General features: G+C 31.8%; 1 protein-coding gene across 2 annotated transcripts in view; it reads right to left on the bottom strand.

The window, feature by feature from the left end:
• Nucleotides 1–7,108: 7,108 nt before the first annotated feature.
• The window catches only part of LOC148618605 (3'-5' exoribonuclease HELZ2-like), a 45,416-nt gene continuing 35,871 nt past the window's right edge, over nucleotides 7,109–16,653 (bottom strand). For both annotated transcript variants that reach the window (XM_088577677.1, XM_088577678.1), the window contains 7 exons: nucleotides 14,854–15,111; nucleotides 12,362–12,726; nucleotides 11,704–11,916; nucleotides 10,264–10,470; nucleotides 8,750–8,906; nucleotides 8,188–8,355; nucleotides 7,109–7,912 (listed from right to left, as the gene is read on the bottom strand). In XM_088577677.1, coding sequence (XP_088433803.1) covers nucleotides 7,806–7,912; nucleotides 8,188–8,355; nucleotides 8,750–8,906; nucleotides 10,264–10,470; nucleotides 11,704–11,916; nucleotides 12,362–12,726; nucleotides 14,854–15,111 — 1,475 coding nt within the window. In that variant the 3' untranslated portion in view covers nucleotides 7,109–7,805. The remainder of the gene's footprint in view (nucleotides 7,913–8,187; nucleotides 8,356–8,749; nucleotides 8,907–10,263; nucleotides 10,471–11,703; nucleotides 11,917–12,361; nucleotides 12,727–14,853; nucleotides 15,112–16,653) is intronic.

The raw sequence follows: 16,653 nt of genomic DNA, 5'->3' as shown, positions 1-16,653 counted from the left end.
GAATCTACTGGATTTTCAATGTTGATTATCTTCTAAGAGCAGACAGATCGGAAAGAATACTTACACATTTCATAATATGCATCCATAAAACAACTTAATTACAAAAATAAAAATATGTAGCCTTTTTGGGAGCGTATCACATTTTTAAGATTTTGCATGATTCTTTCAAAGACAGCTACTTAAGATATTTTCAAATTCGGTAGATTTTATGGTCTCAAAAGTTCAGAAATGTGTAACCAGGAGTTGCCGTATACGTACTAAACTAATAATTGACTATTTCTCACTTTCCAGTCCGAATTATATGTTTTTCTGAAAACAATCAGAGGTTAAAACTTCACTTCACGACTTTGGATATCGATTTGATAGATTTAATATTGATTTTAAAACATGACGGAGTTTGAATTTCATACCGTACCGTAGCACGAATCCCCGTACAAAGAAAGAATGGATACGATCTCACTACCTTACATTTCTTCGGATGGAATTTGAGTAGCCAAGTATCGGATCATTTTTGCAGGTTGTCTAGATCTTGTTGCAGGCCATCATCGCTCAGTTTTTCCATTGATTTACATATCACGCTGGTCAAGCTCAATGGCCTATATTTGTCCGGGTCCCCTTTCTTAAATATTGCAGTGATGTTGCCAAGTTTCCACATATTGGAAACAATACTAGTTGACATATGGACTTATTGAAAATCATTGTTGGAGGTATGACTATTGTATTGCTAAGTTCCTTTAGTGTCTTTGGTTGTAATCCGTGGATTTATTAGGATTTAATTCATCCAATAATTTTTTTTTCACATTTTTTTCTTCAAACATAGTTTCGAGAGCTGTATTCATGTTTAATGGCTTTCAAATATAAAAGTGATATTTCATCGCTCGGTTCTTTAATGAATAGGTAAGTCATAATACTATCCGAGTGAAATCTTATCCTGTGGAAATGATTTCACATTATTTTTTGCGGAGGAAATTATTTCACTATGAAAAATAGTTTATTATGAAAAAGTTAGAGATGTTTTTAATTATAACACAGGGTATTATTTCATACTACAGTATCAAATAATATCCAGGAAATAGTTCACACAGAGTGAACATCATTCATACACAGGGTATTATTTTATTATATTAAATAATATCCCGAATATAATTCATATATGAAGAGTGAACAGAATTCATACTCTTAATAAATATTTATCAACTAAATAATACCTTGGATGAAAAACAATGTGTTACATCCCATGAAATATCATCCATGATACCTATTGATATCTGAAAACATCCTAGATAAAAATTAACATCTAAAAGCACCCTGGATAACATGCCATATCAAAAACTATCCAAATCGTTAACACCTGTAATTCTGTGAACTCTTTTACCCAACAACAAACCAAACACTATTTATATAGTACTTCTAAAGAAAATATTTCAGACACTTGTGTGTTTAATCATTATAGGTTGAGTATGTGGACAATTTAACAGTCATGGAAATCATTTAATTATTATATTATAAAATATCTCCGGATTTAGTTCGGTGTAATTATTTTTCCTGTGGAAAGTATTTCATACAGGATACTGTTGGATGTTACTACAGAAAAAGTTTGCCAATACTTCAGCTTTATCTTGATCGTTTTGTTATTGTTACCTCGTTGTTTTGTGTGTACTTCAGTTCTGATATTCCTGTTCTGGTCTTTCTTTTTGAGTTTGATTATTTTCAAAATTTTCTCCTTTGCATTTCATACTATATCCCGTTCCATTTCTTATTTGCCTTTCGATCTAATTCTTTTACTTGGTTTCTTATTTTGACAAATTCTTTGTATTTCTTTGTATCTCTGGTATTCAAATATTGTTGCCAGCATTTACTTTTATTTTTAATCTTTTCAATGTTTTTTTTGGTCCAGAGGTAGATGATTGTGTTTTTTCTGCCTTCTAGTTTGCATTTGGTTTGAACTTAGATTTTGCAGTATTGAATTGTGACACTCATTGACCATTTGCATCCTTGTCTTCAAATTTTTCTTGCCAGTTTGGTTCAGTGCTGTAGCCACATGCTGGTTGTCGCCTTTGTTGAAGTTCTACTTTTCAAGATTGATCTTGCTTTTCTGATGGTAGCACTCAAAGTAGAATTTGAGGACACAATGATCACTGCGACCATGATGGCTTTCATATATAGTATTACTTATCATGTCATCTTCATTTGTTAATATTAAGTCAATAGTACTTGGTTCATATCCTTATGCTCTTGTAAGTACATATTAAATATGTTATTAATATTACAAACTCAAGGATGAATTTATTAGTCTTTATATTCCTTTGCTGAACATATAGAAATCAGAACTGGCATGTCACCTCCTATAATTGTCTCTTAATAAGTTCCGAGCCCAATACCTCCCTAACTGATTAATGGAATGTGATGATATTTAGGAATCTCGGGCATAATATGTAGATGTACATAAAGTTTGTATAATTTCTTTAGTAGCTCTGGAATGTTGTTAAGCCAACAGTATTCAATTGAAACAAAAATTGTATATGATTTTACAAGGGCTTTTAGCAACTCTATTTTAATCCGGAATATTAGTATAATTGGGACCAAATAACCAATTCAATTTTTAAAAATCTTGAAAAAATTGACAGATGGACAATGCACAAATTGCATGCATGAATTACATGTACATTAAATTATGTAAAAGTAGTAATGTTAAAAAGTAGAGTCTATCACATTAAATAGAGGTCTATTTATTTAAGGCATAATTGTAAAGAAAATATACTTTTATTTCAGAGGTGCAAGGTCAGTTTTCACATTGGTGAATAAAGAAACAAGTTGTTGCACAAGAACTTTCTATTCACAGAACTGATGAGAAATGTTTTTGATACATGTACATTATTGTTTACATAAAATCTACTTTGAAAGACTGTTTACTTTCATCTTATGTTGAACTAGTTGAATGGGTAGATACTTTCGAAAAAAGTGGTATGTTTCAAATATAATATGCATATATAGCAATGAAAGGCTTTTGTAACTGTGAGTGCAATGAGACAAGATTTAAATATATTACAATAATGAAGGTTTACAAAGTTAAATTATAGCCATATCACGTTGAATCCACGTGGCGTGCCCGTTGGGCACCTGCATATGGAGTTTTCATATCACAACTCATACGTTATGCCAGAGCTTGCCGTAACTAAGTATACGCAGACATTTTGTATCGTGTTAGAATTCTTACAATTAGGCTTCTGGGACAGGGTAATGTTGCTACTACAGAAGTTTTATGGTAGTCATCATGAACTCGTGGATCATTACAGTGTATCTGTCTGTACCATGAAAACTGATTTGTTCAATGTGTTATAGTTTTCCTTTCCTATTTCGTCTACCCCGGTATTGACTTTTAATGAGCAACTCAGTAGTTTTTTTCCCAACTGGTCTGGATCTGGTACGTCAGTTTTTATTTGAACTGTTTTTTTTTTTTAATCTTTAAAAAAAAAGTAGATGCACATGCATACTTGAATTTCTAAGAATGTGTTAATGTTAAGTAATATCGTGTGTAGGAAAACTTGTAAGATGGTCCCAGTATCTGGTTAAAGCTGCATTAGCTGTTATTTTCGTAAATTTTTGTTTATGTCGAAATATACCTTAACTTTGAATTATTTCTACTAAATTGTACTTTTCCTGTACAACTTCATTTGATATCCACAAATAAAATACATTAAATACATGAAACTGGTGTCTATATATTTATTGTCTTGCAAGACCAAAAAATCGACCTAGATAAATTCGTATGCATGTGACTTCTTGTGATCTTAATCCGCGCATGTGCTGTAAGGGTCGCTTCTTTAATAACAAATCTGATTGCAAAGCGAAAGTGGTTATTCAACGGTAAGGAAGACCGACGGACTTGACCCGTATAAGAAAAAAGTTCGAATATAACGCAAGGATTCTTTTGACATAATGCGGCTCAATTATGGTCATTTATTTGGAAACTAATCAAGAAGTAGATGAAATGAAATGAAAACAAGGCACGTGCTTACCTGTGTATGATGTATCCCTGATTGTTATTTTTGTTTACAAAGGTTAAAGTACTTTTAACCCAGGTGAATGTCCTGTCGGCAATATTCGGAAGTAATGGCGAAAAATAATTAGATCAGAGCTATCGATCTTCTCTGATAAAAAAAACACGTTGTTTTCACAATATTCTGTAGGTATTATTGACATTTATTGCTTCAATTGCATTACTACTAACTTATTTCATTGAATCAGCAAAATTCAGTAGAATCAAAACTGAACAAATTTGGCAGCTAATGCACTGACGCCACGCAAATCATTGTTAAAATTCAGTGTTACCGGAACATTTTTGGGCATCTCAAGTAACCAAACATAGCAAACATGAGATACTAGTATATTCAAACATCATACAAGCATTTGTTTGACATTAAGATGGACGTATCCATTTATCCACTTAAAGGAAGTTGCAAGTTGAAAACATGGCCGTTTTGCAAAATGTAATTATGAACTTTAACATTACTTTAAAGTTTAAAAATTATTTCATCTAGAAAAAAAATCAGTTTCACAATGTATATGCATCTCATTCTCACTCACTGAATTCAATATAGGCTTTTTTTAACCTGTTATGAATATCTAAATTTGATATAATGTTGTCCTAACAGAAACAAGTAAATATCTTGAATGAAGAGTAAACTCTACCCAACACACTGGTGGATGGTAATTTAAAGGTTAAGGTCATTATATCTGTAGTACAGTGGGTTTTTCATATTGTGTATTATATTTATTGACTTGTTTTACTGATTTGTTTTTTATTCTTCAGATGATCATAGACCAGTACTTAGTATTTCAGTACTTTGATTTACCTTTAGAAATAACTTTATGTTTAGATTTGATAGTACATGTGTTTTACTTATTTATAGTATGCTAATTAGAGTGACCCTAGGTCAATCATGACACTGGCCTTATGTAGTTGGGTTTTGAAATTTCTATTGTGTTGGTTAACGAGTTCTTTTCAGTTGGTAGCAAAATTTCTTATCTGAAAGTTTGTAGAAGGTTGTGTTGATTTGAAGTTTTCAGAGGCCAGTTATTCTTATGTTAACATTTATTTATTAACATTTATTTACTTACACTCTATACCTTAATTTTGGAAGATTGAGACTTCTAGTGTGAATGTGTAAAATTATAGTAAACTTGATAATGTAGTTAAAATCATATAAAACTATTTCCATATTAAATAGAAGTTAAAACTGATATTAATAATAACTTGAACTAGATGAATGTGTGATTTCATAAACTCATATGATAATTAAAGTGTAAAAATAGATATTTGACAGTTTTACTTATTCATATTGCATTGTTTAATTGAGATATAAGCATTTGAAGTAAATATGTTACAGTCATGGGAGAAATGATTGTTGTTTTATTCTACAGGAAGATCTGCATTTGTCAAAGATGTGAAGTACTACATGTACTTATATTTGATGAGTCCTTTGCACCTCATGCGAGGTATGGCATTTAGTTTATTATGAATTTTACTATTACCTGTTTCATGCCTTGTTTATTCCGCTCAAGCTATTTATATTTTGTGTAGAGGTGCAAAAATGTTATTTTATCACATAGATGTGCAAACAGTCTAATATTCACACGAGCTTTGCTTTCTCAGGCATATATTTTTATAAACCATAAATTTATGAGTGTAAATAGGATAATGATGAAGTTCGTATACATTATGTTTTTTTTTTTTTAGATATTTGGTGCAATGAATTGTCATTTGAAGATGATAGAGTTATCTTTCTATGCACTTGAGTTATAATGTTATTTTTGTTTTAGGGAATTTCATCTTGATATGCATCTTGATTAAATAGTGTTTGTACAACCACATACTGTAAGAGCTAGTCACGTGTTTCATAACTGACAGCTATTCAAACTTAAGACAGTGTCCAAAAGATCACAAAGGTGTTCAGTGGTAATTAAGTAGGACACATGGGTACAATGTAGGGCAGATTTTTACTTGGAAAGCTAGAACAATTGCTCAGTATTCTACAATGCCACACAACCAAATATCAATCCAACCATACTTTTGTGGTAAGAAACATTGTGGTTCAACTTCATAGATACCCATAACTACTTTAACTAGAGTATTGTGCAGAAAACAAAAAAAAAAGAATGATGGAAAAACTGTGAACAAAGTTAACTTGGTGATTACATTTGCTCCCTTTAGAAATTATACCAGAAACCCGAAAAGTCATTTTGATTGAAAAATAAAATAAGAAGTACAGAATGGTGTCATGTGATAAAGAATTTGTATAAGTTTCATTGAATTCCATTCAACAGTTTTAGAGGAGTTGCTGATTAGAAGATCCCTTGGTTTACTTGTTTTGCATCAGGAAATCTCCAAATGTCACTCAGATGGAAATACAAAATAGGAAGTGCACAATGGTATCATGTGATAAAAACTTTGTGTTAGTTCATCATTCCATTCTGCAGTTTCAGAGGATTAGGACATAGGACGAATGGACATCATGATTACTACATTCTACCTGTTCTTTATGCTGGGGTATCATAAAATTTTTATTTCTAACAATTTTGCTCATTTTTGTTCGGGAAGGGGTAATGTAGAAATTTTTCCTTCAAACAAGAGGCTCCCAGGAGCCTGAATCACTCACCTTGTTAAAGTTTGTATTTCAAGGGAAATAAATTTAACTAGTTGTCCAACAATTTTTACTAAGAAGACTTCGGTAGGACTATCATAAGGATCATTTCGGCGATTGAAAGTTTCATTCTATCTATTATAGTTTTCAAGATATTGGCTGAAAAATGTAAAAAAAAACATCTTAATTTTTCATCTTTTAAGCGCAACAACTCTTACAAGGAGTCGCCTAAACTTTGATCCTTAAAGACTTTTGAAGGGCTTAAAAAAATAAGATACTCAAATTCAAATAACTATTACAAGTGTTTATAAAATAAATTAATTCTGTATAAAAATACCATTTGTTTTATGTGATAACAATTGTTTTCTTTTGGAAAGTAAGTTAAGATATGTTTATATTGTGGAAATGAATCAAAATTTTTCACACACAAGAAACAATTTTTGATTAATCATCAATGACAAAGATGAGACCAAAACTTTTATTCCCATATTTCTACAAGGTGCACAAAATAAAGAATTAAAGTGTGTTAATAATCACAATAGTATAAGTACTCATACATTTTCTTTTTAATTAGTAGCTAACATAAAGTGAACCAATAGCGTGTCAATAATAAAAGTATGATAATTTGGTGATCGCAAACAAAATACAAAGAAGGAATTCAGATAACATTTCAATCTAACAGCAAACAAAAAATCATAATTCATGGAAAAAGACATATATCAAGTGTGAGGGCCAATATAAAGTAATGCAACATATAGGCTATTTACAAAATTCTTTAAGAAATTAATGGAAAGCAAAAATTCTACAAAATGGTCATAACATAAAGAACTACTAAATCAACTGTCAAAAAACAAAAGGCAAGGTACAGAACTTATCAAGCATAAAACAGTACATTTCACATCAAAATCATGTAATTAATAAATTGGTAAAACAAAATACGGATTTCCTAACTATTAAGTAATGAAATAACCTACACATAGATCATTTCTATATGTAACTAAACAGAATTGGCAAGGGTATTTAAATAAGCATTAACGTCAAGTCATGCTAGAACGTAAAAAAAACCCAACATTTTTTAACAAATTACTCAATCACATATAAGCGTATGTATGTATACATCCATTATGTCTGCCACTATTGAGGGATTACCAATTTTTTTTTTTAAATCAAACGCAAGAAATCTACAGCAGCCATGACCTGTCCCTGGTTCTGTAATTTGTTGATAATCATCTTCCATAAGGGACAAACTTGTAAAAGATCACCATTTCCTGAAAACAGTCAGTATAAGTACTGTATAAACCAGAACACAAGACCTGCATATTTCTTGTCATGTTGGCAAATATAAACACTATAAATGCAAGTTTCTACTTATTATTAGAATGTAAATTGTCCTACTATGTCTTTAGGCCATTCACAGCAACAAGGCTATGATCACAAGAGTTAAATAACTTATCTTTTGCTAATAAGACTTACACTTTTTAAATGTTTTTCATTCAAAAAATATTCCCTTGACTATAAATGTAATAGAATGTTTATTTCTTACCAACTAATACAAGTCCATGTCTAGCCCTGGTTAACATCATATTTATCTGATTACTGTCAGCAATATCTCCCAGGAATTTCTTTATCCAATCAGGACCAGGGTTCTTCTCAATCTTACAGGTCTCCAAAGAACGAACTAAAGATACTATAACATAATCCCACTGGCGTCCTAAAACATAATGGTTGCTTAAAAGGAATCAAAATATATTTAGACTTCATGTTGTTCTTTAAGGTAATCATATATTCCTGCAAGTGACCAGAAAACAAAATGTAGAATAGATGTCTATAGTTCAATTAAGACAACATAGACAATCAGCACTGATCCATTATGTGTGCTACCACAATTAGCACTGATACATTATGTGTGCTACCACAATCAGCAGTGATCCATTATGTGTGCTACCACAATCAGCACTGATCCATTATGTGTGCTACCAAAATCAGTACTGATCCATTATGTGTGCTACCTGTCTTGTTTGAAAGTTCTATTTATCATGCTATTGAAGTTGTTATCAAGATAAATGTATAACATAAATCTGATACTTTGGAATATGTCTACTGACCTTGGCCTTGTTGTACTGTGGTGACCTCTACACCAGAAACACCTTGCTGAAGAAGACCTTTAGTGATCAGCTGACACTGGGCAAGATATGGAGACAGAACTACTATGTTAGACTCCGAAATGTTATGGTGCCTTATCATACTGGAAACAGCACTTACCTAGAGCAAGAAATACATGAATTAAAATCTATATAGATATTGATCATGTTTTAAGGTGAATCTTTTATATGTATATATGGTTTTATTGTCATTGGACTACCTTTCCTGTTCTGTCAGACACTCTTTAGTTGATATATGTTGTCCTTTTCAATGTTTTTTTGTCCAGTAGTTGAAGAATTATTGCTACATAATGTCTTAATTTTTTTATTATTTATTTTAATAAATTGACTGGTGTTCCATAATTGATACAGTCATCTGGGACTGGTTGATTATTGATACAGCCATCTGGGACTGGTTGATTATTGATACAGCCATCTGGGACTTGTTGATTATTGATACAGCCATCTGGGACTGGTTGATTATTGATACAGCCATCTGGGACTGGTTGATTATTAATACAGTCATCTGGGACTGGTTGATTATTGATACAGTCATCTGGGACTGGTTGATTATTTAATTGATTTGTACAATTTAACTAGCATATGATGATTGATTTTTCAATAATTATCAATAGAAGGATAGTTTTCATATTTATAATTTACTTTCATGTCCACAAGAGGTACTTAACTCCCATAAGATCTATGGGTAAACAAAAATTAAAGGATACATGCAGCAGTAAATCATAATGCAGATGCTACAATTTCCAAAATTAATTTCAACTTCACTTTTATAATACATGTATGTAATAATGCTTGAAATAAACTAAAAATACTGTGAGTAAACTCACAAGGATACTCCCACCCACATATTTTTATGCTGACTTGAGCCACTGAAGATTATACATTTGACTGTTATGATGACAAGGACAGAATCATGTTATATATTGTTTGAAAATTAAAAATCCAATAATATTAACTTAAATTCAAAGGTCAAGGTCATTTTGAGGTAATAAATTCTAGCTACCATTTTTTTAATGGTACTTCACTCGCATACTGAAAAAAGGAAGTCTACATCAAAAGACAAAAAAGTTGTGTCCCATGTTTAAAAACTTATGGGTACCTGTGGGAAAAATATTTATCGTCTCTAGAGATTTTAGTTCTATGATGCCAGTTGGTGGAAATTCAGAGGCAATTTGTGTTGCACTGTCTATTAAATTTCATTGGTCAAAAACACATTGTGATGTTTATTACACTTTGAGACATAAATTTTCATATAAAATCTAAACTTGATAATAAAAAAATTGAAAATTTATTCCTCTTGAAGTGAGAAATTTCATAATCAACTCACTATTGTTGTTGAATCTATAAATACAAACCCATGTAGTCAGAGAGAAATACTGTTGCATAACTTGGAGATTAAAGCTTGTTTATCAGAAGACTGACATAAAGTCAAAAGTCCATCATGGTAAAATACTTACAGTACAGTTAGCATCAGTTCTGTTACACATACACTTCTCATTTAAATTCACATCTTTTATCCATTCCTCCTGACCTTGAACTTGACAGAATAGAACAGGTTTTTTAGGCCAGAATGTCAACAATGGTGCACCTCTTTGCCAACTGGCATGACTAATCAAAGAGTTCTTATAGTATAAATCAGCAGACAACTCGGATATACCCTCATGCTGAAAAAAAAAAAAAAAAGATTTTTATAAAAAAAAAAAAAATAAAAATTTTATAGTTACATAGTTTTTGAAGCATTATCTTTTCATACCCTATATTTAGTGTAAAAGTCATTCCTTTTTTCTGCATATATCATGGATGGGCTTTTTTCTGGATCTTTATTTTTTTTTAAATTTTCAAACCATAAACATCAAGAAATAAAGAGCTGCGCTTTGAGCACATGACACGCCCTTTGCCCTTTTAACTTGTCCTTATGCTTTTAATGAATTTATATGATCAACTAGAAATACTGTGAGCCCTGTCAAATACCCTCCTTCCCACCCATCCATCAACCCACCCCCCAAAAAAATAAATAAAAAATGCACAAAAAATTTGGCACAAAAATAACAAATGGTCCGTTTTTAACGATTATGCAGCAAAAAATTTCCTTGGCTGTTTCCACCTTTTTGCAAAGAGTAAAACTTCATAATACGGAAACATAAAATTTGACATTTATACAAATAGGAAGGGAGCTTATGTCAATAAATATAGACAATTCACCAAAGTTTCATAAAAGTAGGTGAAAGCGTTTTTGAGTTATTGTCCCAAAACTTGAAAATCCCCCTTTTTTTAAGTATAAAAATTCATCACACGGACACAAAAAATCTGAAATTTATGAAAATCGAAAGGGAGCTTACTTCAATAGATATGAACAATTCACAAAAGTTTCATAATGGTATACCATAATATGTCCTGTCTTAGACATAAAAACAGCATTGTGATTATTTGATTATGAAGTTATGGCATCAGGTTATTTGATAATTAAGTTATGAACTTGTATTTTGTTTCTCAGTGAATGTCTGGTGTTCAAATTAGTGATAGTCTAAGGTCCAGGGGCTATCAGCCCTCATTTTCAGAACTGGGATGTTTGAAATTTGTTTACTCCTGGATTTTTATTGATGGTTTTCAGTTTTCCTCAAGTGAGCCCCTGAAATGTTCTGTTTTTTTTTTCTTCAGTATCAATATTGAACTGCTGTTACTTGGATGAATGGCGATTTGTATTATAGGGTATTGTTCAGTTTTTGTTTTACTTTGTTGTAGACTTAGAACAGTATAATAATTTTCATCAGATTTAAGTGTCATCTAAACATCAAAAGGTTCTTGTCTTCTTGATTTTTTAAAAGTCTGTTGACTGCACTGAATGAAATGAAACAAATATGAAAACAAACCCCAACATTTCTCTCACTCAGACTTACCATTCTGTACTGTAACTTAAGGTCAATAGTTTTATCAACATAAGGTTCCATTAGTGATGTCTGTAGACCCAACAGTCTGGCAGCTCTGGTATGTACCACTGGTTTAAGTCCAAGGATATCTCCCAGTAATGTTACTTGTTGTACATTTCTATTAAGTATTATAGGTGTCATACTCTCTGGCTCTGTACACAAACTACAGTCATCAATGATTATCTGAAATGATACAATATTAACACCATTTTAAATTTGTTCTTTGGGCTCAGCTCTTTAAATCATTTCTGTTTTTCTTAGTATTTTACAGCAAAAAACACAATTTACCAAAAATATGGAATAACACAGAACACAATTAACTATGTAATGTGGTATTAGACAGACTCTTGTTCTATACCTGGGAGATATCACTATTCAGTCAATTAACCAAGTAATGCGGTATTAGATATACTCTTCTTCTATACCTGGGAGATATCACTATTCTGTCAATTAACCATGTAATGTGGTATTAGATAGACTCTTGTTCTATACCTGGGAGATATCACTATTCTGTCAATTAACCATGTAATGTGGTATTAGATAGACTCTTCTTCTATACCTGGAAGAGATATTACTATTCTGTCAATTAATCAAGTAATGTGGTATTAGATAGACTCTTGTTCTATACCTGGAAGATATTACTATTCTGTCGAAGTCTTGATCGAGCACTGGTCACACATGTACACATAATAACATCAGATTCTCTTAATTCAGCCATTTCTGCTTTTATAATGGTGGCTTTATACTCATCTATCTGCTCTCTACCAATATCATCAGGATACAACTGTAATAACATGTCCTGTTCCTGTATACTCTCACTGAATTGACTTGATGAACTACGAATCTTATGGTGAAGGGCAAGGTCAGTCATTACAGCACACGACAATTTACTTCCAATCGTATGACTGCCATAGGTCGGAAAGTCTTTCTGTTCAATGTCCTCACTGTAAACTCTAGTTATCTTTGGTGGGTTGGTACACTGTTTAAGATATCCTACAAGGAATCATACAGAAATTAAAATGCACTACAGCAGAAGGTTATTCAAATTGTTAGAACTTCCCAACTTTGTTTTTTTATATCAAAGCTTAACTTCTATTTAAAGATTTAATTTTAACAACACATGAAAAATATAAAACAAGAGGCTCCCAGGAGCCTGAATCACTCGCCTGGTTAAATTTTTAACTTTCAAGGGCAATAACTCTTAACGATTTTGACTCAAGGAAGACTTTGGTAGGACTTATTGTCAATTGAAAAATTCTTTCCTTCTATTATAATTTTCAAAATATTGGCTGAAAACTGCTAAAAACATTATTTTTCACTTTTCAAGTGCAATAACCCTTAACAAGAAGTTATCACACAACTATGATCCCCACAATTTTGTAGGCTTTATCATAGGGATCATTTCAGCAACTGAAAGTTTCATTCTGTTTACCATAGTTTTCAAGATTTTGGCTGTAGAAAAACATAATTTTTCACCTTTCAAGGGCAATAACACTAACAAGGAGTTGTCAAACAACTTTGATTCAATCCAAACTTTTGTAGGCCTTATAATAAACTTCATTTCGTCGAACAAAAGAGTTTGGCTAAACCAAACAATTTTGGAGATATGTGAGAAAACTTCTGACCTCTTTGTTCTATTTTTAGTAACTCTGGCCATGTTTTACAATGGATAAAAAATTCTCATAACAGATCTATGCAGAATACCCAAAGGAGTATTCATTCAAAATTCGGTTCTAATTGGCCTGGTAGTTTCAGAGGAGAAGATTTTTGAAAGAAATAACATTAAAAATAGGGAAAAAATGGTAAAAAAAAAGGCTCTAACTCCAACAAGGCTTAAATGATTACAATGAAAATTCCACCAGATTTCATCATGCTGAACACTTTTACCTGATCAGAATTTGAATAAATTTAACAGTTTAGGAGATATAAATGAAAAACTTCTGACTGACCCCTTTGTTCTATTTTTAGTAATGTTGGCCAAGTTTTTCAACAAATCAAAAATGTAGAATACTCTAATGAATATTCAAACCAAATTTTGTTCCAATTGGTCAAGTAATGTCAGAGGAGATTTTTGAAAGAAAAAACATTAAAAAGAGCAAGAAAATTTCGAAAAAAAGGCAATAACTCCAACATGGTTTAACAAATTAAAACAAATAAAATAACAGTGTTCCAATGTCTCTGTGAAAAAAAAAATGCGGAGAACTGTAAATTCACTGAAATTTTCTAAGTGCAAGGGCCGTAACTTCCATAAAAATCAATCAACCGTAACCAAAGTCGATCTTAATCTGTAACTTCTCATAGTAAGACTACATACAAAATATAAAATCAACTGGTAAATACATTACAAAAAAAGTGAGGAAAACTGTAAATTCACTGAAGTTTTCTAAGTCCAAGGGCCATAACTTCCGTAAAAATTATTCAAATGTAACCAAAATCGAACTTTATCTGTAACTCTTCAAAATAAGGCCACATACCAAAAACAAACTTATTTGGTAAAAGCATAAAAAAAAAATGCGAGCGGACGGACGGACGGAAGCCCGGCATTTCCATATACCTTTGCGGGGGACAAAAACTGACTACAGATAAATCTCATCATGCGGAACACTTTAACCCTTGTCAGAATTTGGCTATACTAATGGTTTTGGAGATACATACGAAAAACTTCTGTCTGACCCCTATGTTCTATTTTTAGTAACAGTGGCCATGTTTTTTGAAGGATAAAAAATCCCAACATCAGTTCTATACATAATACCCTATGAAACATTCATACCAACTTTGGTTCTGGTAGGTCCAGTAGTTGCAGAAAAGAGTTTTGAAAAATTGTTAACTACAAAGGAGATAATGATGTATGCCAAGTGATGGCAATAGCTCACATGGCCTATGGCCAGGTGAACTAAAAAAACAATAACTGGAGCAGCCACCAGTATCTAATAGGTATGATAGGACAGTACAGTAGGAAGTGTATAATGTACAGCTGGAAATTTACATTTGATTTGTTGAAGGCTAAAAATGATGATAACAGTTAAATAACCTTATTGTTTGATAGTATTTTAAAAACAAGTAGTCTAACTGAAATTATTTCAGGATATTTCATTGAAATACCTCAGGTATAAAACTTACCGGCAATAGAGTCAAGTGTCTGTTCTGAGGGACCACATATTAGTACTTGAGGTTTCATATCAATTCTAGGTGTTCTACGATTCTTCTCTACAAAATTAAGAGTCAAACGAGCAGCCAAAGAAGATTTCCCAGATCCAGCAGCACCTCTTATTACAGAAAAAGGTTTGGTATAAGCCATACTCAAAGCTTCTTCTTGACTGTGATCCAAGGTAGGTTGTTTAATGACCTCAGGGTTCACTGCAGGGATTTTACTACCATCTGAAACAATCAGGCAAATGAATATGTTAGTCACATCACATTATTAAAAAAATAAAGACTAAAATAACTTCTAACAAGAGGCTCCCAGAAGCCTGAATCGCTCAACTGGTAAAATTTTGTCTTTCAATGGCAATAAATTTAACAAGGAGTTGTCCAACAATTTTGACTCAAGAAGGACTTATAACAAGGATCATGGCAGCAACAGAAAATTTTATTCTATCTACCATATTTTCCGGACTACAAGTCAATATTTTTTTCAGCAAAGTGTCAGCCTCGACTTATCATCCACTTCGACTTTTTCAAGAAAAAATATTTATCTACAATGCATTTCATTAGATTTGTTTAGTTAACGTTTGATTGGTTTAATTCAAAACTTTTGGTAAACTGCAATCAACAAAAGCAGTCACTCAAACAGTCAAACCAGCGATTGAATTCAAATATTATTGATAATTGTCGCTATCCTTTATGAAAAAATATGATGATGTTAATAAAAACTTTGATACCGTTAAAATACATAAACAAACTCTAAAAGATACATGAACAAAACTCTTTCTTAACTGGGAAGATTATCAAGTGTTCTGGAGTTATGCAAATTTACCCATTTATGGTATGTCGTAACACATTCGCATGTGGCTCAAATTATAATTAGTTAAGGTGTTATCAAAATGGCTAATTGCAACCAAATTTGCAGGTAACAATTATTTTTTATTGTATTTTGTAATACCAGGTAATGTTTATTAATTACCACTCATAATTATGACCAATTCATGAAACGAATTTCCCGCTGGTGCCCATGTTTGAAATGTTTATGATTTCGTTCACCTGATGATCTAAGGCTTCAGAGCCATTGACAGGCCATTCAGTAAAAATAATTGAAGTTGTGGACAAGGTACACTTTAACAAAAACACAAATATTAATTTAATTCAGAAATATTATACTTAGTAACATCACAGGAATAATTAATATGCTGTTAAAAACAAACTGCTCAACTCGAGTCTCGACTGACACCTACAATATAAATGCACACTTCTGACCCTGGACTTGTCTGCCAAATTCGACTTATCTCTGTCTTTTTAGTCGATTTTGGTCAAAATTAAGCCATCTGACTTATATTCAACATCAACTTATAGTCCAGAAAATATGGTATGATAGTTTTCAAGATATTGGCTGAGAACTTAAAAAAAAAAGTCATTTGTCATCTTTCAAGGGCAATAACTCTTATGAGTCACCTGACAACCTTGATCCTTGAACTTTTAAAGGCCTTATAATAAAGATCATTTCAGCAATTGAAAGAATTTGGCTAAACCTAATGGTTTTTTTTAGATATATGCGAAAAACTACTGTCTGACCCCTATGTTCTATTTTTAGTAACAATGACAATGTTTTTCAATGGTTCAAAAATCCCCACATCAGTTCTTTGCAGGATACCCCAAGGAACATTCATACTAAGTTTGGTTTTAATTGGCCAAGTAGTGTCAAAGGAAAATATTTTTGAAAGAAATAACATTAAAAACAGCAAAAAAACCCCCAAAAAAGCGAAA

The sequence above is a fragment of the Perna viridis genome, chromosome 4 (assembly GCF_037379345.1).
Source record: "Perna viridis isolate PV_CMFRI_1.1 ecotype Kerala chromosome 4, ASM3737934v1, whole genome shotgun sequence".
In the NCBI taxonomy this organism is placed as follows: Eukaryota; Metazoa; Mollusca; class Bivalvia; order Mytilida; family Mytilidae; genus Perna; species Perna viridis.
This window is presented reverse-complemented; position numbering and strand designations above follow the sequence as displayed.